This window comes from Mastigoproctus giganteus, chromosome 6 (assembly GCF_048544385.1).
Source record: "Mastigoproctus giganteus isolate SK-2022 chromosome 6, ASM4854438v1, whole genome shotgun sequence".
Taxonomy (NCBI): Eukaryota; Metazoa; Arthropoda; class Arachnida; order Uropygi; family Thelyphonidae; genus Mastigoproctus; species Mastigoproctus giganteus.
The window spans coordinates 19,868,738-19,896,397 of NC_143580.1; the positions used below are offsets into that span (position 1 = coordinate 19,868,738).

General features: G+C 35.7%; 1 protein-coding gene across 3 annotated transcripts in view; it reads right to left on the reverse strand.

Annotated features, from left to right (window-relative positions):
• The window catches only part of LOC150084040 (protein zer-1 homolog), a 127,913-nt gene that overhangs the window by 16,966 nt on the left and 83,287 nt on the right, over nucleotides 1-27,660 (reverse strand). For all 3 annotated transcript variants that reach the window (XM_090375871.1, XM_090375869.1, XM_090375870.1), the window contains exons 10-14: nucleotides 24,173-24,263; nucleotides 23,277-23,347; nucleotides 15,793-15,840; nucleotides 7,250-7,317; nucleotides 1,631-1,828 (exon numbers count right to left, since the gene is read on the reverse strand). In XM_090375871.1, coding sequence (XP_090231997.1) covers nucleotides 1,631-1,828; nucleotides 7,250-7,317; nucleotides 15,793-15,840; nucleotides 23,277-23,347; nucleotides 24,173-24,263 — 476 coding nt within the window. The remainder of the gene's footprint in view (nucleotides 1-1,630; nucleotides 1,829-7,249; nucleotides 7,318-15,792; nucleotides 15,841-23,276; nucleotides 23,348-24,172; nucleotides 24,264-27,660) is intronic.

Genomic DNA, 27,660 nt, shown 5'->3' on the forward strand with positions numbered 1-27,660 from the left:
ACGTGTCTCCTCAGTGGCAAAACATTATAAAATCAATGAGTCAACGGTATGATCAATCAAAAAATTGGAAGAAAAAATCTGCCGTAGTGTCCATGAAAACGCGCTAATTGCTTCAAAAATTTGCTCTGTAACTCATGTTAAATTAGAAAAAATGGAAAAAGCTTTAAATCTGTGGATAGAAGGCCGAACTCAAAATAAAATTCCCTTAAGTTCACTCATCATTCGTGAACAGGCAAAACTCCTTTATCAGCACTTTAGCGAAACAGGTGATAGCACTGGCAGGATAAGTTTTTTAGTTAGCAAAGGCGCTGGTTTGAAAGATTTGTTAAATTTTTTAATAAATATTACATTTAATATTAAATTGTTTCTTATTTTCATTTCAATGCCATATGCTTGCATTTCTAATTGTCATATTATGAAGGTACATATAATACATACATAGACAAAATTTTAGACTAGTTTTTCTTATATATTTCATACTTTGGAAACGAACCTCTTTATTACTATGGGACCCATAACTCAGTATTTGCGTTTTCGGTATTTGCGGCATTTCTCAGGAACATAACCCCCGCGAATAGTGGGGGGTTTAATGTACTTGCAAAAATAAAAAGAGAATTTTTTTTTTTTTTTTGCAAAAAGAAATTCTGTAGTATGCAATGATGAGTTGGAAAATGGGTTAAATCAAGTCAAAAAGATGGATTCTCCATCTTTTTTGACCTGACTATGGAATCTTGCATGGGAATATCAATTTATAAAATAAAATGCAATCTAAAAATATAAGGCAAAAATTCCCCTTCATGTGTATATGTGTTAAATAAAGGTTACTAAAGGTCAACATAAAAGGACTTCTAAACCCCCCCCCCATCTCTTTTTAACAATTATGAGTGAGTGGGACAAAGTACAATGGCACTGACTGCTGGCTGTTAAACACTGGCTTCTTTGTAACCAAAGCACACTTCCTCTGTTGTTGTTATTTGGTTTTTAGGAGCATTAGCATCTAAGGCCATATTGCTCCGGGGATATGCGGTGGTCATTTCCTGACCTTTCCGCATCCTCCGTATTTGGTGGTCACGACTTCCTCTGTTACTGCTGTGGTTTAAAATCTCATATTTTCATCCAAGGTAGTATTTAATGTTGACTTTACCTACATTAATATTAATTAAAAATAGTCTAAATCTCTGAATGCTTCAATGGATGAAGAATTTTTAGATACTGGACTGTTTCAGGGTAAATCATTCATAACCATCTTGGAGGGGTTGGTTATGAATGATTTATATTTCAATTTATATTCTGGTTGTTCCCTCGTCATGTTTACCTCTTAGATGTTTCATAATTTAGTTACTGTTCACAGAATAAATAAAAGAAATGAGATGCCAGCATCAACTGCAATCATTAATGACAAAATTTACAGTTTAAACTTCTGTAAGCTTAATGTATGGAATTTTAATAGGGAGCAGATACAACCTATTTTTACTAATACACTTTAACCATGTTCTTATATTCAAAAGTTCAAAGCTCATTCAACAAGTCTAACATGTCTTCCCTTTCCCTACAGTTATCAAAAACATGTAGCTCATACCATTCAGTTGTGAACACCTCAAGTGACTAAATAGTCATTTGAATATCATACCTGTAATTAATATTTCTTTTGGTATCTAACTTCCACCTTTCAATAGCTTGCACCATTTTATGTAGAACATCTTCCCTCTTCACTGACCTAATGTTGTGAGACAGCCATGGTTCAGGTCCATCAGAAGCAATATGAGACAGTATGCCAGCAGCATTATAACTAACTTCAATACCATCACTAGTACTATCCAAAAGGTCACTAAAATTAGAATTTAATATGACTTAATAAATACAATTACACTTGATAAAAATGGCATCAAATTATATTTCAAATTTATTTATTTTTCAAATAATTTTCCATGTAAGAATTTCATTTTTATAAACTTTACATAAAATATCTGTCATCCTTATTCATGCTTTAGTGAATAGTAGTAGTAATAATAGAGGCATGTGATGCAAGAAAGCAAGTGTATGAGCTTACGTAGCATCAGCCAAAAAAAAAAAAAAAATCATACAACCATTCCCTCTAAAAGTTTATCCAGTTCCTCCTTGAATTTATTTAAGCTATCAACTTCCACAACGACAAATGGAAGTTTGTTCCAGCAATTAACCACCTGCTGGCTAAAGGCAAATTTCCACCCATCTATTCTACAACTGTCTTTCCTTAATTTGAATTTATGCTCCCTCAAGGTTCATAATCTGAGCAAGCAAAAGAATCCCATCAATTTCAGCATGCTCAACCCATTCAAGGCCTTATACACCTCAATCAGATCACTTCACAGTCTCTAGCCGTTGCAATTTGCAGAACTTAAGCCTTTCTTGGTAAGAGGACCCCTTCATTCCCCTCACCAATCTTGTTTTCCTTCTCTGCACATGCTCAAGCAATTCTACATCCATTGTGAGACGTGAATGAGGATGAACGACCAATCATAGGAGACCTCATTTAAGTTTGCAGTTCTGTACCCAATTACACAGGTTTACTAATTTAGACTTATAAAATGAGATCTATTCTAATATGGCATTAACCCTAAATTTGCTACACTAATTTCAAAATTGACATCTTATTTATCATATAATGATTTACCAAATTTTAAAAAAGAATAACATTTTTTTTGTATTACGCAAATTTTATTTAATGTGCACTTTTTTAAAATAAAATATAAAAAACTCAATTAAAATGAAGAAAATAGATGGATATTAATACAAAAGTGAATGTATATCCTGGTAGAAAGTGTATATCCTGGTAGAAAGTTACTAAAGGAACCGTGATTTTTCTGGAAAAATAGTATGTAGACTTCAAGAAATGAACTTTTTAAGTTCATTTTATATCCTAATTTTTGAAATTTATTAAGCACATTTTCAATGATACTTTCATAACTGGTACCTTCCAAGCAGCCTAAGAGTGAACAACAGTTCTGAAGTCAATCCATATTACTTTTTAAATTGTGGTTATTGTTCTTTCAAACTATTTGTCTGAAGTTAACGTTCTTATCTATGGCTTAAAAAAACTCAAAAAAATAAAAAAATAAAAATCTTTCAGTTTTGCATCAGACACACTTGTGAATCAAAGAAGACAAAAATGTATTTATTTACATTTGTTGTACAAGAAATGTTAATAATTGCAGCTCCCATACATAAAAACAACACACAATCATTTTTCTTCTCATCATGCAAAATCTGTGTAACCAGTATAACACATTTTACATAATGAGAAAAAAACCTCTGTGTGTATGTGTGCGTACAGGTTACTATGGTAGTATATATCAGTCCTTCTGGACTTCCATTCATATTTTCCGTACAGTACATGCTATCGTCATTTCCCGTTAGACATTTAAGCCCGAACTTGAGTAAGTCCTCATTATTCTAAAAGGATCAAGCTTGATTATTTTGCTTTTGCACCCTTTTTTTGTATTTAGTAATTTATCAATTTTAATTATTTTAACTTATACGCAATTTTTTATGGTTTAAAAATCTTTAAAACCTACAGAGCAGGTAATAAATATCAATAAACCTTAAGTGTGCATTACTTTTTTGTATTTATAATTCACTTATCTTGTAATTTTATTTAATTATTTATTTAATATTCACTGCTTCTGTAATTTTATTTATTTATTTATTGTGCACCACATCCCTATTTAAATGAAAAAATCGGTTTTCCAATCACTTCAGCAGACAGTGAGTGTAAACATAACACTTTTTAATGAAAGCATATCAGGCCTAATGTCTAAGTTTGCAGATGATACAGTAATCACAAGCTATGCTACTGCAACAAGATCTAGACGAATTAGGTGGATGAGCTGAGAAGTGGCAATTGAAGCTGAACACTGATAAATGTAAGGCAGTTTATATGGGTAGCAGTAATCCCAGATTAATATACCAACTGTTGGCACCACACTCAGGGTAGTGGAGAATGAAAAAGACCTGGGGTAATAATTGTGCAGCCAGATATGAAGTGTAGACAGACTATTAGGGCAGTCCATGGTGTTTTGTCAATGATATACAGGAATTTGGCCAGCAGGGATAAGGAAATGATTATTCCATTGTACACTGAGTGTACAGAAATCAATGGATACCTAACCTAGTAACAGGTAGGCCCACCTTTTGCCTGGATAAAGGCAGTCACATGGCGAGGCATTGAGTCCACTCGTTCACGAAAGTGTTCCACAGGTATTTCCATCCGTGCTTGCTGCACTGTCCATAATTCCATTGCACACCTGGATAGAGGATCCAAAGCTCGAACGGACCTTTCCGTGGCATCCCAAAGATACTCTGCAGGGTTCATGTCTGGTGAACGGGGAGGACATTCCATTGTGGTAAAATCTGCAGAATGCTCTTCACACCATGTTGTAGTCACCACTGCTCTGTGGGGATGCGCATTGTCCTGCTGGAAGAGTCCACTGCCCTGTGGGGGGGGGGGAGATGATGACCATGAAGGGATGCAGATGGTCTGCAAGGATGGACACGTAACCTGGACCATTCAGAGATGCATCTAGACGTACCAGATGTCTCAACGTCTGCCAGCTGAACATGCCCTAGACCATTCACCTGGTTGAACAATTCCTTGTTAACATGACGGGTGCATGGCTTTGTGGGTTTTCCGCCAGATACGCACCCTCCTGTCTGCTCAGAATAACTGAAATTCGAGACAGGTCTCCTGGACTCATCAGACCAGTCTCCAATCATCCAAGGTCCAGTCAATGTTCTTTCGCCCAGTTGAGGTGTAGAGTCCTGTGTCGTGGTATTAGTAATGAGATTCTGGTGGGTCGGAGCTCCCATAACCTGATCACCTGATGGTCTTGGTGGAGACATTTCTGGCACTTCCCTCATTTAAATCAGCGGCGATTCTGACAATGTCGCTCTCCGGTTGGCTGAAACAATGCGAGACAGGTGTCAACGGCCATGTTCATCCACCACCTTTCTCTATTCACAGCGCTGTCCAAGATGAGATGTTATTCCAGAATGGCGTATTCCCGAAACACTCTTGATACTGTCGAATGGGTATAGTGCAATTTCTGAACCACCTCCATGATAGTGACTCATGCGTCGGGCACTTACTATCATCCCTCTTTCAAAGTCCGTTAACTCACAATGTTTAACCATACTGACATCGAATTACCGCCTACGTGAATGCAGTGATGCAATATAGCTATGTACTTGCCAAGCCGTGGGTTCGTCCACTAGCAAGAAGGGGTGACAGCACAAGTTGCCAAAGAACTAGATATCCAGTGAATTCTGCCCTTTCCGTGTATAAGGAAATGGTTAGGTCACATCTTGAGCACTGCATACAGGTCTAGAAGTCTCATTTTCAGAACGATGTAGATATGTTGGAATGGGTGCAGAAGAGGACAACAGAGGGTGCTCTAACCAGGAAGACTTCAGTTCTGCAAATTGCAGCATCTGGAGACCTGTGAGGGGATTTGAGTGAGGTGTTCAAGGCTCTGAATAAGTTCAGTACTGATGGAATCCTTCCCCTTGACAGACTATGTAAGAGGGGGCAAAATTCAAATTGACGAAAGATGGTCGTAGGATAGATGTGTGGGAATTTCTTTTCAGCCAGTGGGTAGTTTGTTGGAATAAACTTCCATCTTGTGTTGTAGAAGTAGGTAGTTTGAATAAATTCAAGGCAGAACTAAAACTGTTGGAGGGGATGGACAAGTGATAGGGGATTTTTTTTTTTTTTTTTTTGGCTGATGTGTAAGTTTGCTTTCTTGCATCATTTGCCATTACTAATACTACACCGGTGTGCAAAACTTAAGGACCAACACTATTTCTAACGTTTACAACCACAAAATCTTTACTTAAGGTACTCTTTACTGATAAGAGTAGATTTAGTCTCAGCAGTGATTCTGGACGTCAGCTAATCTGGCGAGAGGTTGGCACATGGTATCATCCTGCAAACATCACTGAAAGGGATCGATATGGTGGTCACCGTGTTCTTGTCTGGGAAAGCGTTATCTTGGATGGACGTACACAACTCCAGATACTGGAAGGTGGTACTGTAACTAGTGCACGCTACTGTACTGAGGTAATCCTTCCCCACGTGCATCCGTTCTGAGGTGCCATTGGCCCCAAGTTCGTGTTTATGGATGATAACACTACACCCCATCGCACTGCAGCTGTTGATAGGCTTTTGGAAAGTGAGGACATTGTTCATATGGATTGGCTTGCCCATTTCGCCGATCTAAATCCCATTGAACACATATGGGACGCTCTGGGGAGATGCCTAGCAGCACATCCATACCCACCAGAAAATGTTCACCAGCTGAAGTTGGCACTGACAGAGGAATGGATGATGTTACCGCAAGAACTTATCAACAACATTGTTCTAAGTATGGACAGGTGGTGCAAAGCCTGCACTGACATTAGGGGTGGTCATATCTCCTACTGAGGATGACCTCTTCCCTTTGTTCCATCTTTGGCAGTGATGCATCTGTATCATGACAGCCAGTGCTATGTTGCCATTTTTGAATAAAGTCCCTCTGTACTATTGTTTCCATTGTTGTATTGGTGTTGCTTCCTTCATAATTTCTGTACTTCACAAGGTTCATTTGGTATGCTTTTCCCATATCTAGGCCACTCCTATGAGAAGCTACAGGTGAAAACCTGTCTGGTCCTTAAATTTTGCATACCAATGTAATAATGACACTATGTTAAAGATAACCTATAAGACATGACCAAAATCTCAAAAAAGGACCAACATGTCTCCAGATAATCTATTTGAGTTATTATGTTAGTTTATTTGAATTTTGTACAAATTGTAGTTCAGTTTGTACATGACATATGCCTACCATTTAGAAGAGTCTAGTTTCACAACCCATTAGTGAGTGCAAAAAATTTAAGATACTTTCACCCAGTATTCTGCTACTCAGCCCCAGAGATAGAATTTTTACTGAGAAACTCCAGATTTTAACTCGGTAAAAAAAGCCAATCTTTAGGATATATGCAAACTGTAGGCAGCTGCACATCCTTTTCCAAAGGAATACAGCAGAGGAAAGGCTATCAAACTGCCATGTAGCCTCAAGTGCATGCTTTTTTTCTCCCTCCTGCAATAACAAAAAATAAATAGGGTGCAGTGGAAGAGCAATTGGACTGGGCATTGTCGTGAAAAGTTAAAATTTATAATAATTATAACAATTTATAAATACAACTGTTACCAGAAAGAAAACTAATTTATATTTACCTGAATACAGATAAATATTCATCTTTCATTAAGTGGGTTCGTAAATTCTTTACTTCTGCCACATTTCCCTAAAAAAAAAAAAAAAAAAAAAAAAAAAAAAACCTTTTATTACTTAAATCAAAAATTTGTTTAATTTTTGCATAAATATAATAAACACTACTCTCAAGTATACAATTTATTTAAAAACTGTTCAGGATAATTAATTACATAAGCTAAACTTGATTCAATCTATGAATTTATGCAACTTTAGGCTATGTAATTAAATTTAAATTTGCTCAACCCTAAGGAGTATAGAAGGTTGATACAAAATTTATACCCTTCATTCTATTAGCATGTTTTGCTACATTATTATATTCCTGATTATGGTGGCGCTGCATGTAGTGGTTGTGTTTAAATGTGCTCTCAGTTTATTAAAATTTGATTTGGTTTGAAGCATAAAAAAAACTGAAAATACATCTTACCATAAGGAAGAAGAGATAAAGAGGATTCATTAGACATATATTTTTATGTCTGAGTGGTAAATATTTAGGTTCCAAGACTAAAATAAAACTTTAACGGTTTGTGTGTTCAAAGAATACTGAAGATTATGCAGCAGTTTAACACTAATGAAAGGAATTTAAATTTTGAAATATAGGAGCAAATATTTAAAAACATATGAAATCAGTGTTACCTTATTGAATAAATTCACTGAATGAAGTTATAAAAATTAATTGTGTAAATATACTGAAAAAAAATAAATAAATAAAATAAATTATATATATATATATATATATATATATAAATATAAAGTTATAGAATAGTACTGTGATAATAGACTAAATATAAAAATAGCGAATGCTTAAAGTGCGTTACTCACCTTGAATATAATCTGCAATAGTTTTATGAAAAGCCTGTTGGCTAAATATAAGGTGGAATGGTTAAGTTAATGCATGAAGGTGGGATGAGATTTAATTTAACGGAATTTTAAAATAAGCGCAAGGAAGCAGAAGTGCACTACTTCATCCCTGGTTATCATAAAGTAGAAAATAGTTAATCTGGAACATAAAAGAATTGATATTGCCAATAGTCGTGACGACAGACTTTCGTTAAGTTATAACGTCTTCAGTTGGTGGTGTTAAATGAGAAGTAACGCGTGCTGTATTTTAAGGAATTTTCTATACTCTTGTGATGCTCTTTGGGACACGTGGGAATGTCAGATGTGGGAGATTCCAAGCCGAGGAAAGGTGAAAGGGAAGTTTTGCGTTTACGATGTTGAGATTAGTGTTGTGTCGAAACCATTCGATAATGAGGGCTTCATATTGAAGAATTTTGTGGCTGGTTTTAAGTCTTATAATGGAGATAGCGGAGTCAATTAAAGGAGTGTGAGTGTGAGTTTTGGCATGAATTGTGAGTTCTGTGCTAGCTTGTCCCAATCTTGGTGACATTCCGATTTGTAGGCAAGATGATAATCTTGCATACAAATCGGAATTTTGTAGGCAATCTTACCAAAAGAGATATAGGCAAGATTATCATCTTGCCTATATCTCTTTTGGTGATTACCCTGACTTCTAATCTCTCTTGGCATAAGCACATTACAAATATTGCTTCCTCTGCATCTAAAAAACTTGGTTTTCTCTTTCGCTCTCAGCATTACTTTTCTTCCAAACAGCTGTTCACTCTGTACAAATTGCAAATCGGCCCTACCTTGAAATATTCTTCCTACATCTGGGGCGGTTCCCACAAAACCTCTCTCGGGCTTCTAGATTCCATTCAGAAGAGGACAGTTAGGTTAATGACTCATCTCTAACAGTCTCTCCACTCTGTCTGATAGATGTAATGTTTCTGCTGCATGCCTTTTCTACAGATACTTCTATGGGCACTGTTCTTCTGAGTTGGATTCTGTAATTCCCGCTCTCTCTTTCAAAACAGTCCAAACAAATACCACCACCAGCTTGTTTGTTTGGTTTTTAGGAGCATTAGCAACTAAGGCCATATTGCTCCGGGAAATGCGGTGGTCATTCCCTGACTGCATCTTCATTATTTGGTGGTGATGGGCTCGAACCCCGGTCTAATCAAGAAGCGTGTGCTACGCACTGCTGCTCCTTCCCACCTGGCTACGGAGGCGCCTACCACCACCAGCCAACATCCATTTACTGTCCAACTTCAAACTCACAGAACCACCTTTTCATTTTCCTCCTTTATTCATTCAACTGCCATTTTCTGGAACAACCTTCCGTCATACATATTTCCTGAAATTTACAGTCTACAGAAGTTCAAGTCTAATGTCAACAAATATCTTCTTTCATCTTTCCAACCTCCAACCCAAGCTTGGTACTAAGTACTATAGGTTCTAATACCTGTCGTGTTAGGGGTTTTCATTAAGAAGAAAAAAAAGAAAAGAAAAAACAAGTAGAAAAGAAGAAAAAAAAAAAAAAGAGAATCACCAAGTTGTGATCTGAGGTGCCTAAAAGACCATTCACTTCTACCATGTACTTAGAAGGGTTGTTTGTGAGAAAAAGACCAAGTTGGCAAAAGAAAAAAGATCAAGTATGGCTACTATTGTCCAGTATTCTGGTAAGTAAATGAACAATCTGTGCAAGGTCATTAGTATTTGCAAAAGCCTCAGCTGGGTGTATGTGACTAGAGAATGGAAGCCAGCTGGAGTTGTGAACATTAAAATCACCAAGGAAAATTACCTCACTGTTAGGAAAGTCGGACTGGAGAAAGTCAAGTTGCAAAGAGAGGAAGTCAAAGAGCTCCAAGTGATTAGTGGAGTTGGGAGAACAGTAGAGACAACAGATGAATTTGACATAATGAGGTAGAGAGATTTTAAGCCAGAGAAGGCCGAAAAGAGGAGATTCCCAATTACCAAGTCTCAGATAGGGAATACCAGAATGGATATATGCACAAGTACCACCTTTGAGACAAAAGGAATCATACAGCAAATAATTTGGGCAACTTAGATGAGCAGTAGTTGAATCAACCGATAACTGAGATTCTGTCAGAAAAAGTACACGGGGTTTGGCAGACTGCAAGTGGAAATGGACATCACTGAGATTAGAATTGTGACCACGTATGTTTGTGAAATCAACTAGGAAGTGTTTGGGAGGTTTAGATCTTTTCGCAGATAAGCTTACTCTATTAGTTTGACAATTCATGGTGTATTCAATAGTAAGAAAAAGTGGGGGGGGGGACATGCTGTATGAAGTAATGAAATTTTTGGATATAGCATACACATGGTAAGAATATATGCAGATCCTTGACATAACGTGGCCTCGACAATGCCCCCCCCCCCCCGAATACACACTACTCTGACTCCCTCCAGTCACTATCTGGCAGAGTAGAGTCAGCAAGATTATACAATAGCTGATCTGGAAGCCTCTTAAAGAGTTACCAATAGGTTCAGTCCAATTGACTAACTAGCAGCTGGTCTACAAACACCATTTTAGAGCTGTACCCTCAAAATGTAAGGAAGTTTGGATGTCACCATGATGTCCATCAAAACTTCAAAAGATATCAATCATACTGCATAATGGAAGAGATGGGGAAGGTTTGACCGGAACTTAGCTCTGGAGACTAAACATGGTTTTCACCACTTCAAGACTCCAATAGGCAAATTGGTGGTATTGCACTGGTTGATGAGAGTCATCTACCACCTAGTATTGCCTGGTAACACAGAGGGGGGCAGCATTCCTCCATGTGGTGTGGACAGCACACCTTGACCCCTGCTTACGTTGGTTCACACCTGGATTGTCACCCACAGTGTGCTTGCACATGGGAGTTATACCCAGGATTACCAACAGTCCCACCATCGTGAAGGTGCAAGCAGAGGACTTGGCTGCCACAGACTGACCGGAGGACTGCACTGAAATTGGGTCCACTTGACTTGGGTGTCACCCGAATATCAGTTCCATCAGGTTTTAGACTCCCAGATAGCAAGTACAGCTTGTCTGGCATATCTGAGAAAATGTCTGTGACAACCTCAAGGGTCGGAGCATTTACAATTCTATAAAGACATCTGGATAAGGTGGTATCTAATTTTGCTGCCCCTCCTCTGCAAGCTATAACTGGAGGGAGTCTGAATAGTGTGTATGGAGGGAGTACTGCAAGGAGTTGAGTTCTTTGAAACTCAACTTTCTCCAATCTATTTACCTCTTCTAGCAATAAAGTAATTTTCCTTAATTTTAATGTTCATAAATCCAGCCATCAGATAAGCTGAAGCATTTGCTATGACTAATGGGCTCACACAATTTGTTCATTTACTTACTAGAATACCAGGATGGTCTTAACCACACAACTCTTACTATTTGTCTCACCAATATCCCTTCAGAGTAAAAAGATAATATTAGCTGTTCTCTAGGTACCACAGATTAAAATTTCGAGATGGTCTCTTCTCCAGTGGCTCCTCACTTTAAGGCCATTCTCAGCTTCATGTCATTTGATATCGATTGCATGATTTCTGTCCCTCTTTTACTTGGTTTCACTACTTGTCTTAATTTGACCAGATTGTCTGCTCAGATTGTCAGTGAAATTATTCTTATAAGGATGAAATCCTATATTTCTCATACCATCCTAAACTCTCATCGTATATCTAAACCATGGTTTCCAACAAATGTAATAAGGCTGTTCAAGATAAGTATATAGCATATCACAATTGGCTGGTATCCAAATCTCCAGCTTCATTTACTGCCTATGCTAAAACTGACAACTGTTGTAAACAAATTATTAATTAATCCAAACTACTCTAAAACGGACCAAACAAAACAAAACAAAACAAAACAAAACAAAACAAAAAAAAAAAAAGAGAGAGAGAGAGAAAGAAAGAAAAAGTAGGACGCTTGCTTTTTGTCCAAAGGGTAATTGGAGCCTTCTGGTGTCTTGTCAAAGTTACTGGCCAACAACTTCAATCTATCCTTCAATCTTCCACTGTTACATCCTGATGGTGCATTCTCATCTAAAGATTCTAACATTGACAAATATTCTCATCTAACATTGACAAATGTAAAATACTACATATGGGAAACAGCAACCCCAGAGCAACGTATCAACTCTGTGGTACTACACTGACAGTGGTAGAGAATGAAAGGGACCTGGGGGTGGTTGTGCAGGTAGATATGAAGTTTTCTGAGCAGTGCAGACGGGCTGCAAGAGTAGCTCATGGTGTATTGTCAATGATATATAGGAATTTTTCTAGCAGGGATAAGGAGGTGATTATTCCCTTGTATAAGGCAATGGCCAGACCACACCTAGAGTACTGTATACAGGTCTGGAGGCCTCATTTCAAGAAGGATGTAGAGATGCTGGAACGAGTACAGAGAAGGGCAACAAGATTAGTGAATGGAACAAAGGGTTGCTCTTACGAAGAAAGGCTTAAGTTTTGCAAATTACAGAGTCTGGAGACTAGGCACCGGCGAGGTGATCTGATAGAGGTGTATAAGGCTTTGAATGGTTTGAGCATGCTCAATGCTGATGGGATTCTTCCTCTTGCTCAGAATAATCACCTGAGAGGGCATAAATTCAAATTGAGAAAAGATGGATGTAAGATAGACGTGAGGAAATTTGCCTTTAGCCAGCGAGTGGTTGGTTGGTGGAATAGAGTTCCATTCCTTGTCGTGGAAGTTGATAGCCTAAAAAGTTTAAGGCTCAGCTGGACAGGTATTTCGAACGAACAGAGGGGTGAGGTGGAAGTGGTTATTTTTTATTTATTTATTTATTTATTTATTTATTATTTTTTTTTTTTTGGGCTGATGCTGCATAAGCCTGCTTTCTTGCATCAAATGCCAATGCTAATGCTAAAGATATAGTTAACCTATTGTATCTTACTTTTCTTCTAATTCATGCATCAATAATTTTGGTAAATTCCTCCTACCACGATATATTTTAATATAAAGCTTATTGGAATGAGGAAAAATGGAAAGGTACATGCATACATTGCATAACATTCATATGCAATGTACCACATAAACTTATGCAATTACTTATTATCCATTTAATTAATAACACAAGATGATCCATAAGTAAGAAAACTATTTGGAATAACTGCTAATGTAAGTATGTATGAGTTATTCGAAAAATAGTTTATAATTTTTTTTATTGTTTCAGAAGAATTTGAACATAGGAAAAGTACTATGAGCCTTACAATAAAGGAGGGGATTGAAATTGCAAACTGGCAGGCAAAATATGAAAATGCATGCAGTTCAAGAAATTTTTTAGAGATAAACTGCCTGCAATAAAAAATTGTTAAGAAGTTTGAACTGGGAACAGTGCACAATCTACCAGAACTGGTATATCTTGGATCTCAAAGAAAGCAAGTTTTTAACTTAAAATACTTAACACAAGCTTAAAATAGAATCATAAAGGAACTTAAATACAAGGTTTATCATCCAATGTTGGGCACAAAGTTTGAATGAAGAAACCCCAGGAAAAAAAGGTTGAAATTTTCCAAACAATTTGTCCATGAGTGTTACAAACCCAAATATCATCGAGAATGCTTTGTGGACTGATGAAACCACATTTAAACTAAATGGAACTGTTAATTGCCATAACTATGTTTATTACTCTCTTAAAAACCCCCATTTATTCTTCAATAAGGATTTAAACATTCCTGATTTAACAGTTTGGCTGCAATATGGACAGGAGGTGTTCTCAGACCTTTTTTCTTTTAGGAAAGTGTGACAGAAGAAAGGTAGCGGAGACTGCTAAAAGGAAAAATCATTCCATTAATGCAGTCCAAATTCAACTTTCAGCATTGCGTTTTTAAGTAGGATGGAGTACCATCTCAGTATGCAAAAACTGTCTCTGAATTCTCATATGAAAAATCTGCAGATTGATTGTCAACTGTGCTCCTCAGATTCAATGTCTGTGACTACTTTTTGTGGGGATTCTTAAAGTATTTTGTAATAAACACAGTTCTCTGTTGGAGCTTCAGCAGTCAATAGTTAGGGAATTTGACATTTCTGAGGAAATGTGTTTTGCTGTGTTCCTCTATGTCCAAAAGAATTTTGTAAAGACCAAATTGAACAGATTCAAACAGAACTTTTGTAAAGGCCATACAGTCAATCCTCATATAACACGTGTTTACACTACGCGAATTCGATCATACACAATTTATAAATAGGGGAACGATATCGTATATAACACGAACCGAATTCGCTTATGCACGATTCGCCTTTGTGTTTACAAGAAATGGCAGTCGAACGCGGAATCACCCCAACTGAACGCAACACGATAGGAATGAAGAGAAGATTCTGAAAATGTATTTGTTTTTTATATCAGTGAAGGGAAAACACATTTCACCATAATAACGTAAAAACCCACACAATTCCAGCTATCGGTATTATCGCAAATGCAATTAGATCGAGTTTACTATCAGTTTATAACAGATTCCACTAGCAGGAACGCAACTGGAAATTGTTTTTATTGTTTTATGGTAGTAACTCCCAGAAATGTGCTTTAGTAAAATGTGAGCTAGTGAGGTGTTTCATAGTGTGTCTCTGCCTTTATGTGCAGCTTTCTTTATGTGCCTCCTCATTTTGTAATTGTGCTTTATTCCCTAAAAATGAGTAAAATACTTAAAAGGTGTGAAAAGGAAGCGTCCTGGTGAAGACACTACAGATTTAGAGAGAAAAAGAAAAGCAATATCGATAAACAGAGGCGGACTGGATCAAAAATTCTTACCCGGGAAAATTTGTAGTGGCCTCATACTAGTGTTTATGGCCAAAATCGCACCGGCCTCTGGCCCACTGGGGTTTCCCCAGTAAGGCTTATGGCCAGTCCGTCTCTGTCGATAGAGAAAAAGTATGAAATTGTGAAATGAAAGACCATTTGATACTGCATGTGCTTACAAGCCTAAATGAGGCAACGCTGAGAATTACGAAGAACGCAGAGAAAATAAAAACAACTTTCATAGCAGGAACAACTCAAAGTGTAATTAAAATCCATTAGATTAAGACACAAAGAATTGTAAGAGATTGAATGGCTGTCATCTGTTTGGATAGAAAATCAAACAAAAAACAAGTTTGCTTACGATAGAAGCAAAAGCATTAGCAATATTTTATTATGATAATTTATTGTATTTAGTAATGTTTTGGTTACAAATGTGTGTTCAATCTTGGGTGGCTGGCACCTAGCCCTATTTTTCCCATAGAGCCTGTTGTTTATATTGCACGATTTTGCATTACACAAGGGTTTCTAGGAACACAACTATTATGCTATACGAGGACTGACTGTATTGAACAGATGTAATTTTTTTTTTTTAGGTTTAGTTTGTCCTTTCTATTGTGCTAACATTAATTAAATTATATATTTAAAATAGTTTCTTCTTTACAATCAAACATGTTTTCTTATTCATGGGCCAAGCTATCAATTGATAATAATAATTAATAAATATTATTAATTCCATGAGAATATGGTATTTTGTGCACTTAAAAATATTTACTATATTAAATAGCATGATTTTTCACATCTTTTATATCTTTATTGACAATTTCATTTCTTTCATTCAAAAACTTAAAAGAACTAAATTTTTCATAAATATTATTTATAAAATTGGATTACATATTTACCAATAAGCCCATCATATTTCTCAAAAGCTCTGGTTTAGTAGGAAAAATCTGAAAAGAAAAATTTATCTGCATATACTATTTAACATTATATCTTTAAAGCCTGATGTTACACATTAGATTAATTACACACACATTTTTTTTTTGTCTTTAATAACACTGGTTTTTTTTGGCCTAGTAACAATGACAATAATAAGAACATTCCCCCCCCCCACTCCAGATACTGCAAGATTCTGGAAACTATATTCTTCTTATAAATGATTCTGATCCTGAACAGCAGAAGCTACAGTAAGCATTCTAGCAATACTTCCCAATACAAAATAGAGTTTCTTATTCTCAAATTTGAGTGCTACTACCACTGCCACCACCCAAGATGAAACTATTTCAGAGATTGTGTAATCAAGTCCTAACTGGGTTGTCAAATTCCTACATTCAGGGTGCCTGCCTACCCACGAATGAAGAGACAGTAATCTCCAAAACTGAGAACAAGTAACAACTCTTCTCTGCTTGGAAAGGGTTACTTTTTCGAAGTGCAAAAGTGGGGTAACTCGTGAAGGGATTCATAATGTGAAATGTTCAAAAAATGCCTTTTATGCAAACTTCATTTGCTATTATTTCGTAGCTATATAATATAACCAAGGTATAAAAAGTTGTTTTTAATGCTATTACTTTGTAGCTCTATACAAAATGATGCTTAAGCACTTGCTGTACATGTTCTTAAAAAATTTCCAGCTTGAAGTCTTTCTCTAAAACTGCATGGATTCAAGAATTCATGCATAACTATATGGACTTTAGATGAATGATTACTGATATAAACATACTGCAAACATGATTGCTTCAAGTGTAATACATGTTATGGAGCCTGCAAGCATATAAGGTAAGCAAGAGCTCAAAATGTGCTACATAAATTCAAAATTGCAGCACTATGAATAATACAGTATTTTTAACATAAAGGGATGGTTGTAAATTACACTGATAAAATTTTATAGGTCTATTCTACATACTAAAACAAGTAAAAAAGTTCATATAAATGTGTCCAATTCTGAATTGGTTGCAGAACTGTGACTGTTTGAATATTAAAAAATGGATGTGGAATTTTTTGAATGAAAAAAAAAAATAAAAAAATAAATAGGGATTAGCAGCAAGTACCTAGTATGAATAAACACTTTGATAGGCATAGGTTTGCTTATTAATTATTTATTTTATTATGTTCTATTATTTTTGACCGTTCAAAATTCTGTAGCTATTTTTTAAAATTTAGTCATTGTTCGTAACTGTTCACGACTGGACTTTTTTTTTTGTTTGTTATTTGGTTTTTTTTTTTAGGAGCATTAGCAGCTAAGGCCATATTGCTCCGGGATATTCCCTGACCTTTCCACATCCTCCGTATTTGGTGGTGACGGGCTCGAACCCTGGTCTAATCAAGAAGCGTGTGCTACGCACTGCTGCTCCTTCCCATCTGGCTACGGTGGTGCCTGTTCACAACTGGACATATATTTATATGATCATTTTCACTTGTTTTGGCATTAGAACTATAACTTTTCAAAGTAATTTAGAAACACTGTGTAGTGATTAAAATTAATCTCTAAATCCAATATTGGAAATAGATAGTTCTTGTTCTTGGAAATATTTTTCGCCACAATGACTACATGGGCCATACTGTGCTAGTTCACATAGTTTCTTGTGTGTTATGTTTGTATAAGTACAAATGTATCACAGGCCAATTTGCATGGAAACTTGCAACAGAAACCCTACCCCATCCATCTGAGAGTGAGCAACTATAACTACAACTGAATGGGCATTAAGAATTCCTTCAGCCTCTCAAGGGATTTGAACCCAGACCTCTCTAACCAATGTACTCTCAATAGAAGACTTATAGGCAGTGAACTAAGTTTTCCTGTTTTGCTTTCAGACTGGTCTTTCATGGCTCAAGCTGAGAGATTACTGCCATGAAGTTTGGCAGTCTGTATAAAACAAACAACTAAAAAGATACTCAGAAATGTTTCAAAATTTTGTTCTTTCAAAAATTCAGTAGATGGACAACCCACTATATTTCTTGATAATTGGTTAGATACCCACTTTCACACAGATGTGGCAGGCAATGGAGGCTGTCTGTGATTACCCCATGCGACTGATTTCTTTCTTTAGGCACATGCTGAAAAAAAAAAAGTATGCTGGCAAACTGCTAATTTAAGTAGGTTACGAATTTCTATCCACAGTGTTTTATTTAAGTTGCTAAAGAGATTGCTTAGGTGCAGTAGAAAATGATTTTCTATGAGTAAAATGAGTAAAGACAGCGGGGATTGCAAGATAATGTTTACATTAGCTGCGACTTGCAAAACATCTGTTTATATCTTTTCTAGTTATTTATTGAATTTTATGATTTCTGGTTGATTATTTATTTTACTTAAAAGCACACGTTGAAAATAACTTTCAACATATGCTGATGTTTGCAAATTAAAATGGTAATCATCATCATCATCAGCCATTTTCAATCCACTGCAGGATGAAGGCCTCTCCAGCAATTTTCCAGTTCCTTCTGTTTTGAGCACTGGCCATCCATTTACTACCCAAAAATTCATGAATTTCATCTATCCATCTCCGCCTTTGTCTTCCAGGTTTTCTTCTAGCTCCTCTTGGGTACCATTCTGTTATTTTCTTAGTCCATCTGTCATCATGTCTTCGAGCTATGTGTCCTGCCCAAGACCATTTTAGTTCTTTAGTTTTGATAAGAATGTCCTTTATTTGAGTTTGCTGCCTAATCCATGTGTTTCTCTTCTTATATAACAGTCTGATTCCCAATATAATTCGTTCCATTCTTCGCTGTGTAGTTCTCAGCTTCTCTTCCATTCTTTTGGTGAGTGCCCACGTTTCACTTCCATAAGTCATGGTGGGGAGTATACATTGATTCATTATTTTACGTTTCAGACAAACTGGGATATTGCTCTTCAGTATGTGACTATATTTCCTGAATGCTATCCATCCAAAATTTATTCTTCTCTTGACTTCCAGCCATTTATCATTATTACAGCTAATAACTTTTCCCAGATAAGTATATGACTCCACCTTTTCAATTACTGCTTCTTCAAATCATTATTTCCCTTTCCGTGGCATACTTGTTCATCATTACTTTTGTTTTAGCCATATTCATCTTTAGTCCAAAATCCTTACTAACTGTGCATAACTGATTAAGATTTTCCTCTAATTCTTTGGGATCGTGGCTTATAACCACAATGTCATCTGCAAATCGTAAATGGTTTAGGTACTCTCCGTTCACATTGACTCCTTTCTGCGACCAGTCTAATCTTCTGAAAGCTTCCTCAAGGGTAGCAGTAAACAGCTTCGGAGATATTGTGTCTCCTTGTCGAACTCCTTTCTCGATTTTAAATTTGCTACTGTCTTTGTCTAGTCTAATAAAGGAGGTAGCACTCCCATATATTTTCTTAAAAATCATAATATATGGGGTATCTATGCCTTGTTTTTCCAGTGTCCGAAACATTGCGTTATGCTATATGGAGTCAAATGCCTTTTCATAATCCACAAATGCCAGGCATAATGGTGTTTTATATTCATTTGTTTTCTCCATTAGCTGTGATATTACGTGAAGGTGATCCATAGTTGAGAATCCTGTCCTAAAGCCAGCTTGCTCTTTCGGTTGATTCTCATCAAGTATTCTTTCTAATCTGTTAGTAATGACCCTTGTGAACAACTTGTAGATGTGGGATAACAAGCTAATTGGTCTATAATTTCCAATTTCTGATTTATCTCCTTTCTTATGCAGCAAAACTATGATTGCATTATTCCACTGCTTAGGCGTCACACCTTTTCTAATTCACTTTGTGAAGAGCCTTGCCAGTTTTTGTGTTATGTCTCTTCCTCCCAATTTAAACAACTCTACAGTAACTTCATCTTCCCCCGGGGCTTTCCGATTCTTCATTTTCTTCAATGCATGTTCTACCTCATCAGGAAGAATATCGGGTATGTCGTATGCGTTGCTACTTTGCAATCCATCTTCCCCACTGCTGGTATCATTCCCTCGCTCCTTGTATAATTCTCTATAGTAGTCTTCTGCTATTTGAATTATGCCTTCTCTGCTGTTTATAAGTACACCATTGCTATTCTTTAGTTTCAGTATCATTTGTCTTTCTGTATTACTGCTCATGGCTGCTGATTTAAATCCTTTGTTTTCCCTTAATGCTTGTTCTACTTTTCTTGTGTTAAATCTTCTTAATGTCCTCTCTGAGTCTCTTTCTAATGGCTATATGGTAATGGTTTCTAAATGGTAATGAACAGCCTAAAAGAAAAAAAAAAAAGGGGGGGGGATTATTTATCTTAACACATTAAATAAAAAAAATAAATTGCTACCAATACCATGTCTATCCAAAAAAAAAAAAAAAAAAAATTAAACCAATCATATTTGGGTCTGCTAGGCCATCTAGATTCATGTTAAATTAAAGAATATGCCTGATTTTACGGTACAGTTGAGTCTGCTCAAACAGTAAAGTGAACTGTGACCTAAATGTTGTCTCATGCAGTATAATTCTTAAAAAAAAAAAAAAAAAAAAAAAAAAAAAGACAAATGCTGCGTCTCATGGCAATTAACATGTTAACAATTATCATCATCCAAACATGTTAAACTCAGTAGATCAGGTAGTACAGGTTACCATGGTAATACAAATTAGTCCTGAGTTATGAGCCTTCCATTAGCTATTTAATTCCAGGCCAGCCTGTTTCCTGTTAGATCTTTACCTCTAGCCAGAATAAGTTCTTTCTTCCTGACATTAGTGATCCACCTTAAGTTTGCTAATCTAGGTGTCCATACCAACTTAAGTTTTCTTCCCTTATCTTAACAATGTTAAATAATTAAAATAGGAACTTAATTATGAATGCTCCTGTATATTCAACTATTTTGCATATAAGTACACCATCGCCCTTCAGTGCAAGCAAAACCTGCTTAGTAAAATAATATTAGCCATTTGCAATTCTATGCACCAAGCAAGGATTGTTATTGTTATTTGGTTTTTAGGAGCATTAGCAACTAAGGCCATATTGCTCCGGGATATGCGGTGGTCATTCCCTGACCTTTCCGCATCTTCCGTATTTGGTGGTGACGAGCTCAAACCCCGGTCTAATCAAGAAGTGTGTGCTACGCACTGCTGCTTCTTCCCACCTGGCTACGGAGGCGCCACACCAAGCAAGGAAAATTAATAGTTACTTGAGAGATTCTTATGGATTGGAAAAGTGTCAACATACCACCAGTGCATAAAAGAGGCGCTAAAGTGAGGTCGGTAACTACAGAGCATGTTAAATTAAAGACCTCAGTAGCAGGGAGAATCCTGGATGCAACAATTAAGAGTGTAATCTAGGGACATTTAGGTAAAGTGGCATTCTGAAGGACATAGAAGGTTTTGTTAAGAGAAAATCAAACTAAATTTAACTAAACCTGGTTAATTTGGATGCAGTGACCTGAGAGTTAGACGTTGGGAATAATTTCAACAGTTTATTTGGATTTTAGCAAGCCGTTTGACTCAGTCTCTCATAAGGGACTGAGTCAAATAGGCCAGGAAAGCCCATGGTGTTCTATCAATGAGTTATTGAACAACAGCCAGTAGAGATTGGGAGACATACTTTCACTGTAAAACAATTGTAAGCCCTCACTTGGAATACTGTGTCCAAATATGTCGATATCAGTTAAAAAAAAAAAAAAAAAGAGACATTGAGCTTTTTGAAAGGGTCCAAAGACAGGCAACCTGCATGATGAGATCGTGCAAAAGGGTCAACATACAAGGAAATACTTCAAATATGTGGGCTACAGAGCTTGGCAACCAGACACCTTAGAGGCAACCAGACACCTTAGAGGGAACCTGACTGAGGTCTATAACTCTCTGAGAGGGCAGAGTAAAATGAATAAAGACCAAATTTTCACTGTCATAAAGAATTCCAGAACTAGGAACTATAAAACAAAAAGGGGAAGAAGTTTAGAAGTTCTCTTTAATCAGCAAGTTGTTGATTACTGAAACAAGTTGTCTCCACGGGTGGCTGAGATTGACAGTTTGAGGATGTTCAACGGTCAACTGGATAATACCTACGTGAGGAGGAAGCACAGTCTTTTTTTTCTTAATTACTTTTTATATATCTTCCTCCATATTTTTAATATTTTTGGAGGAAAATATTAAAAATATTTTTAATATTTTTGCCATAATAAAATTTAATTTTATTCTTTTATTACTTTTATTTTTTGGCCAGTACAGAAAAAGCATGAGATGCATTATATTCCTTTGCATTATATGGCTAATAGACAGATTATTTTAAATTTTCATTTCACACTTAGTTAAGCACAAGTTTCGCATCTGATTATGCAAATATTTATTACAAAAAAATATGGCGTGAATATATTTATGCAGTAAATTTTAAAAGAACAATTCCAAAATTCCAAATTCTAAGAATACTGATTGAGGTGTGTAAGGCCTTGAATGGTTTAAGTAGGCTCAATGCTGATGGGATACTTCCGCTTGCTCAGATTAAGAACCTGAGGGGGCATAGATTCAAATTGGGGAAAGACAGTTGTAGAACAGATGTGCGGAAGTTTGCATTTAGCCAGTAGGTAGTTAATTGATAGAACAGACTTCCATCTGTTGTTGTAGAAGTTGATAGCTTAAATAAATTTAAGGCCCAACTAGACAAACATTTGGAGTGACTGGATGGGTGAAATGGGAAGGTGTTTTTTTTTTCTTCTTTTTTTTTTTTTTGGCTAATGCTGTATAAGCTTGCTTTCTTGCATCATATGCCTCAGCTAATGCTAAAACCATAACATAATGGGCAATGGATTTGCTTACAACAAAAAAAAAGGAAGAAAACCGTGAAAGACTAAGAATACATTTTATTCTAAGTTCTTTAGCAACAAAATGAACAGTAATTTCCATTACACACTGCAAGACATGATTCCTGCACAGAAGCTGACAGATAATGTAACCATCCATTTTTCAATGACTTTATTGAAAAGTGTGAAGAAATATCTACATTTGTCATTCAAGCCTTTGTCTACTGATAACACAGTGGGAAAGGCTAGAAATAATGCGAGGTGATTACTGTACTCGCTGTATTACTACCAGCATATTTCCTCCCAATGCTTGCTTTTGTCACCTTCATAGTTGAGAAGAAAATTAATTATTTTCTGAGTAAAAATATTTTTTTTTTCATGGATGAAGAACAGAACAGAACAGCATAATTCCACACAAATATATTCAACTAAATACATGGTATGCTGTAACAATAATTATTGTTTTGTAGTAAATTTGTATTTCTAATTTTTTTTTTTTTTTCTCCCTATATGGCCATCCTATCCATGACTCAGTATAAATAGAAACTTAATTTATTTTAGCTGTTATTTCCAATGAACTTTAGTATAACGGTGAAATATACTGCTTTCCAAATTTACTATTAAAACTATATAAATATTATACATATATATTAATCAATCTTCTTACCTGAAGACAACCCAAGAACAAATCTAATCCTTTGCCATCCAAAAATCTCTGACAGTTAATAGGGGTTTCATCTACAAAAGAATAAACTTCAAATGAAACATGATTGTAGCAACAAATCTTATGTGATTTTTAAATTTATTTTAGAAAATTAAATCAATCTTATAAATTAAGTTGCTGAATTTGTGAGCATTCACTTAAAAAAAAACCTGTTTCTGTTAATATAACAGTTTACATTTTTAAGGGACATTTTGAAAAGTTTTTGGCATACCAAAGAATGAAGCAATCAAGAAATCAATCAACTTTTATTTAACACAATCACCTCTGAAGGTTTAACATCCGATGCAAAATTCTCCACATCTTTCTAGAACCCAATATTTTAGCCCCTAACCATCCCTCAGCCAAATGAGAGTAACATCATCATTTGCTTTAACTGTAAAAGGGATATGTATCTGTTGCTAAAAGTTAAAGAATTCTCTGCTAGTTACTGGGAATAAATATACAGAACTTTGTTGTATATATGTTTATTCCCAATAGCTAGCTTCAAGACTATTTTGCTATTTAGAGAGTAAACTACTGCCTGCAATAATGTGTCATTCTTAATGATGAGGTATAAACATCTACACTAAAAGATGATGCTTTCTAGTTATGGAGTGCATATATGAAATTCTGTCAAATATTTGCAACTTTATTTCCAAAAATGCAACAGATTATTCCTTGTATCTGTGATACCTACTACCATCCATGGGACAACACATGGGCAAAAGAGTGCAATAAGTTTTCATTTTTTTTTTATTAATGGAACACATATGGGAACACCCTCAATAAATTTAATCCTGTTTCTTTTCTTTAAAAGGTGGTGTTCATAAAAGATAGAATACATTTAATATAATGTTTACCTGTTACATTCCACATGGTGCTCCAGGCAGTTTCCATCACCTCGTCACAAACTTGACGAGCCAATCTCCCTTCTATCAACTGTAGCATAATCTGGAAAATTAATCAAAACAAACACGTTTTATTTTCATGTTAGTTCAAGTTTTGCATTAGGCTGTTATCTTAGTCTAATTTTAGAATAAAATATTATCAATTAAAATGGATCCAGTAATTATACCACTGAGTAGCCAAGTGACAACATGAAAACAATGCCTATTTCCATAGAGGGGCCATTGAGCTTAATTTCTTGTGTTGTGTATAATAATTATGAAAATATAAAATAAAAAAATAAATTAATAAAACAGAAATATAATAAAAAAAATGGGATACCTGGACAAAAAATATACCATTTACTCAAACTGAAAATGAATTTTAATTCATATGAAAAAAGGTTAACACATTAATCACCATGAGATAGCATTTGTGTCTCATTTTTTTTTAAGCATTAGGCCAATAAAAGTGCATGGCTTAGTCAAATTTTTTCATTCTTGGCTATTGAAAGTGGACAGAAGAATAGTGTCAAAAAAAGGAACATTTTGATGATTCTGGATTGTTGTGCAGCATATTCTGCTGAAACTCTTAAGTTTCACAGTTGTTGAATACACAGCTGTTGTTTGTACCTCCCAATACCACCAGTTTTATGCCACTGGATCAATGATTTATTCAAGCATACAGAACCAGCTTGATAAGCCACTTGATCTGCAAATTAGATGGAGGGAACAATTTGCAGCCAAAGTGGAATGTTTTGGATGCTATCCATAATTTGTTATTGCTTGGGACAGTACTACATCAAGTGGAATAATCAATTGCTTCAGAAAAGTGGCCTTGGAGAGAATATTAATGAAAAACATGGTCCATTAGATGAATGTGACAGCAACAATCAGAAATAGAGAATTTGAAGAAGCATATGGATTTTGTTGGCAAATTTGAATTTATTAAAGTGGATGGTGAAGTTGCTACCTCAGCAATGCCAACACTAGATGAGCAGCTGAGCACCAAGCAAAAAGAAGTTTTGGTTACCAGCGATGAAAGTAAAAGTGAAGAAGCACACATACTGTCTTCTAAAAAAGATGCCCAAAATGTGTTGAACATAACAGATAGTGTGTTGGCCTACAGTAACATTAATAGTGAAACAACTATTGCATTTGATGTCAGCAGTTACGAATGTATATAAAACAAAAAAAAACTGTGCAAACGAAATTGGATTCCTTCTTTAAGTCAGATTAATTTATTAAGAAGTTGATTTGCATATCTCCTTTTATATTAAGATTATAATTCTTCTTTTACTTGTTTATGATGATACCAATTACATATATACTATACTTCCGTTTCAACAAAATTGAAACGGAATTAAAGGCAACCCCCGTATAACACGGTACTTCTACAACACGGTTTCACTCTAACACGATTGATAAATTGTGGCAATCCTCACACAACATGGTACTTCTACAACAAGGTTTCACTCTAACATGGTTTGAGAATTGCTGGAAATCTCACATAACTATTTTTCAGCTTTTGTGCTGGGAAAACCCTGCTATTATATTAGATGTAATTTTCAACGTTGTTTCCATTCTTTTTGTGAATCCCTACTGTTGACTCACTAGTTGTTATTGCCTTCGTGATATTTTCTAAAGCACATTTCTGGAGGTCACTACCATAAAACAATAAAAACAATTTGCAGTTTCCAGTTTATTGGTCTTTTCTGTTAGCGTAATCAATTATAAACGGATAATAAACTCGATCTCCTTGCATTTGCTATAGTACCGATAGCTGGAATTCTGTGGGTTTTCACGTTATTATGGTAAAATGTGTTTCCCCTTCCATGAAATATTCAATCATATAAAAAAACAAATTTTCAGGAACTCGTTACTCCATATCGTGTTTGTTGCAACTTGTGTGTGTCGTGTTCTTTGTTATTAATTGCTTATCATTTTTACTGTTTTTTTTTTTTTTTTTGGTTGTAAAATTTAAAAAAGTAAACAAACAAAAATATCAATTAGTATGTACGTATTACAGTACATATTAATTAAGCTATGTATGTAAGCGTAAAATGGCCGTAGCTGAGTGGTCAGGAGCGGGAGTGCAGTAGCACACACTCTTTGAGTAGACCGGGGTTCAAGCCCCTGACTGCTGAATACTGTCGATCTGCCAACCTGCACTGGACCAGTGTGGCAGATTATGGTCCATTTCCCTCAGCATGAATTGTTGAGGAGGATTCCATCCTGCAGTGGGTTGATAATGGCTGCACTTTACCTTTTTTTTTTTTTTATGTAAGCGTAAATTTATTTTTATTTTGCTAACTGGAAAATATTCTTCCGATTTTCACGTATAATTTAAAGTGGGGGTCCACTGTATTTTTTTGGGAGATCCCTGGGTTAGGTTCTGTGCTATTGAACTTGTGCTTGTTTCAGACCATAAAAAATAATTTTGACCCTCAAAGAGTGCATGCAGTTCATGACTTTTAAAGAGAGCAGAAGGTACACAAAATCTAGATCCTGCAGAAGAGATTGTAATTAACAGCGATGAAGAGGAAGAAAATTAAACGAACATACATTATCTCACATATAAGTATCACAGTTTGTAAGGTAAGACGTTTGTTCAGTTATTACTATTTAAGTTACTACTATTATAAAAATACAGTCGATTCCGGTTATTTGGGACACATCAGGACTAGTGCATTTTGGCCCGATTAAGCGGCTGCCCCAATTATCCGAAGTTTCACGTAAATAGTTAAAAATACAATTTACCCCCCCCCCCCCCGACAATTAGTTCACTGTACAATCAAATCACGCTATGACGAACTCACCACAGTAAAGCACCATTCACTATACGATGTGTAGTAAGCGCCGGTCATTGTGATCACGTTTGTGAATTTAATTTTAATTCTATTAAACAGCGATTCTAATTAGCGAAAATAGGAGGAATATTATCCACAGGCTATAAAAGTAAAGATACATTAAGCACAAATTTACTCTTTATTACCTTACCAATTAAAAAATTAAATAAGTGATAATCGGAATAATTAATACGTACTGTAATATGTACATACTAACTAGTTGACATTTCTGTTCACTGACACTTGTGGGTGGGGGTTAAAATTTAAAACAGTAAAAAGATAAGCAATCAATAACAAAGAACACGGCACACAAATTGCAAGTAACACAACACGCACAAGTGAGAATGGAGTAACAAATTACGAAGCTTTAAAAATAGGAATGAAGAGAAGATTCTGAAAATTATTTTTTTTATATGATCGAAGATTCCATGGAAGTGTAAACACATTTTACCATAATAACCCACAGAATTCTAGCTGTCGGTATTACTGCAAATTCAATAAGATCGAGTTTACTGTCCGTTTATGATAGATTACACTAACAGAAAAGCCCAATAAACAGGTGACTGCTAATTGTTTTTGTTTTATGGTTGTGACCTCCAGAAATCCGACCGAACT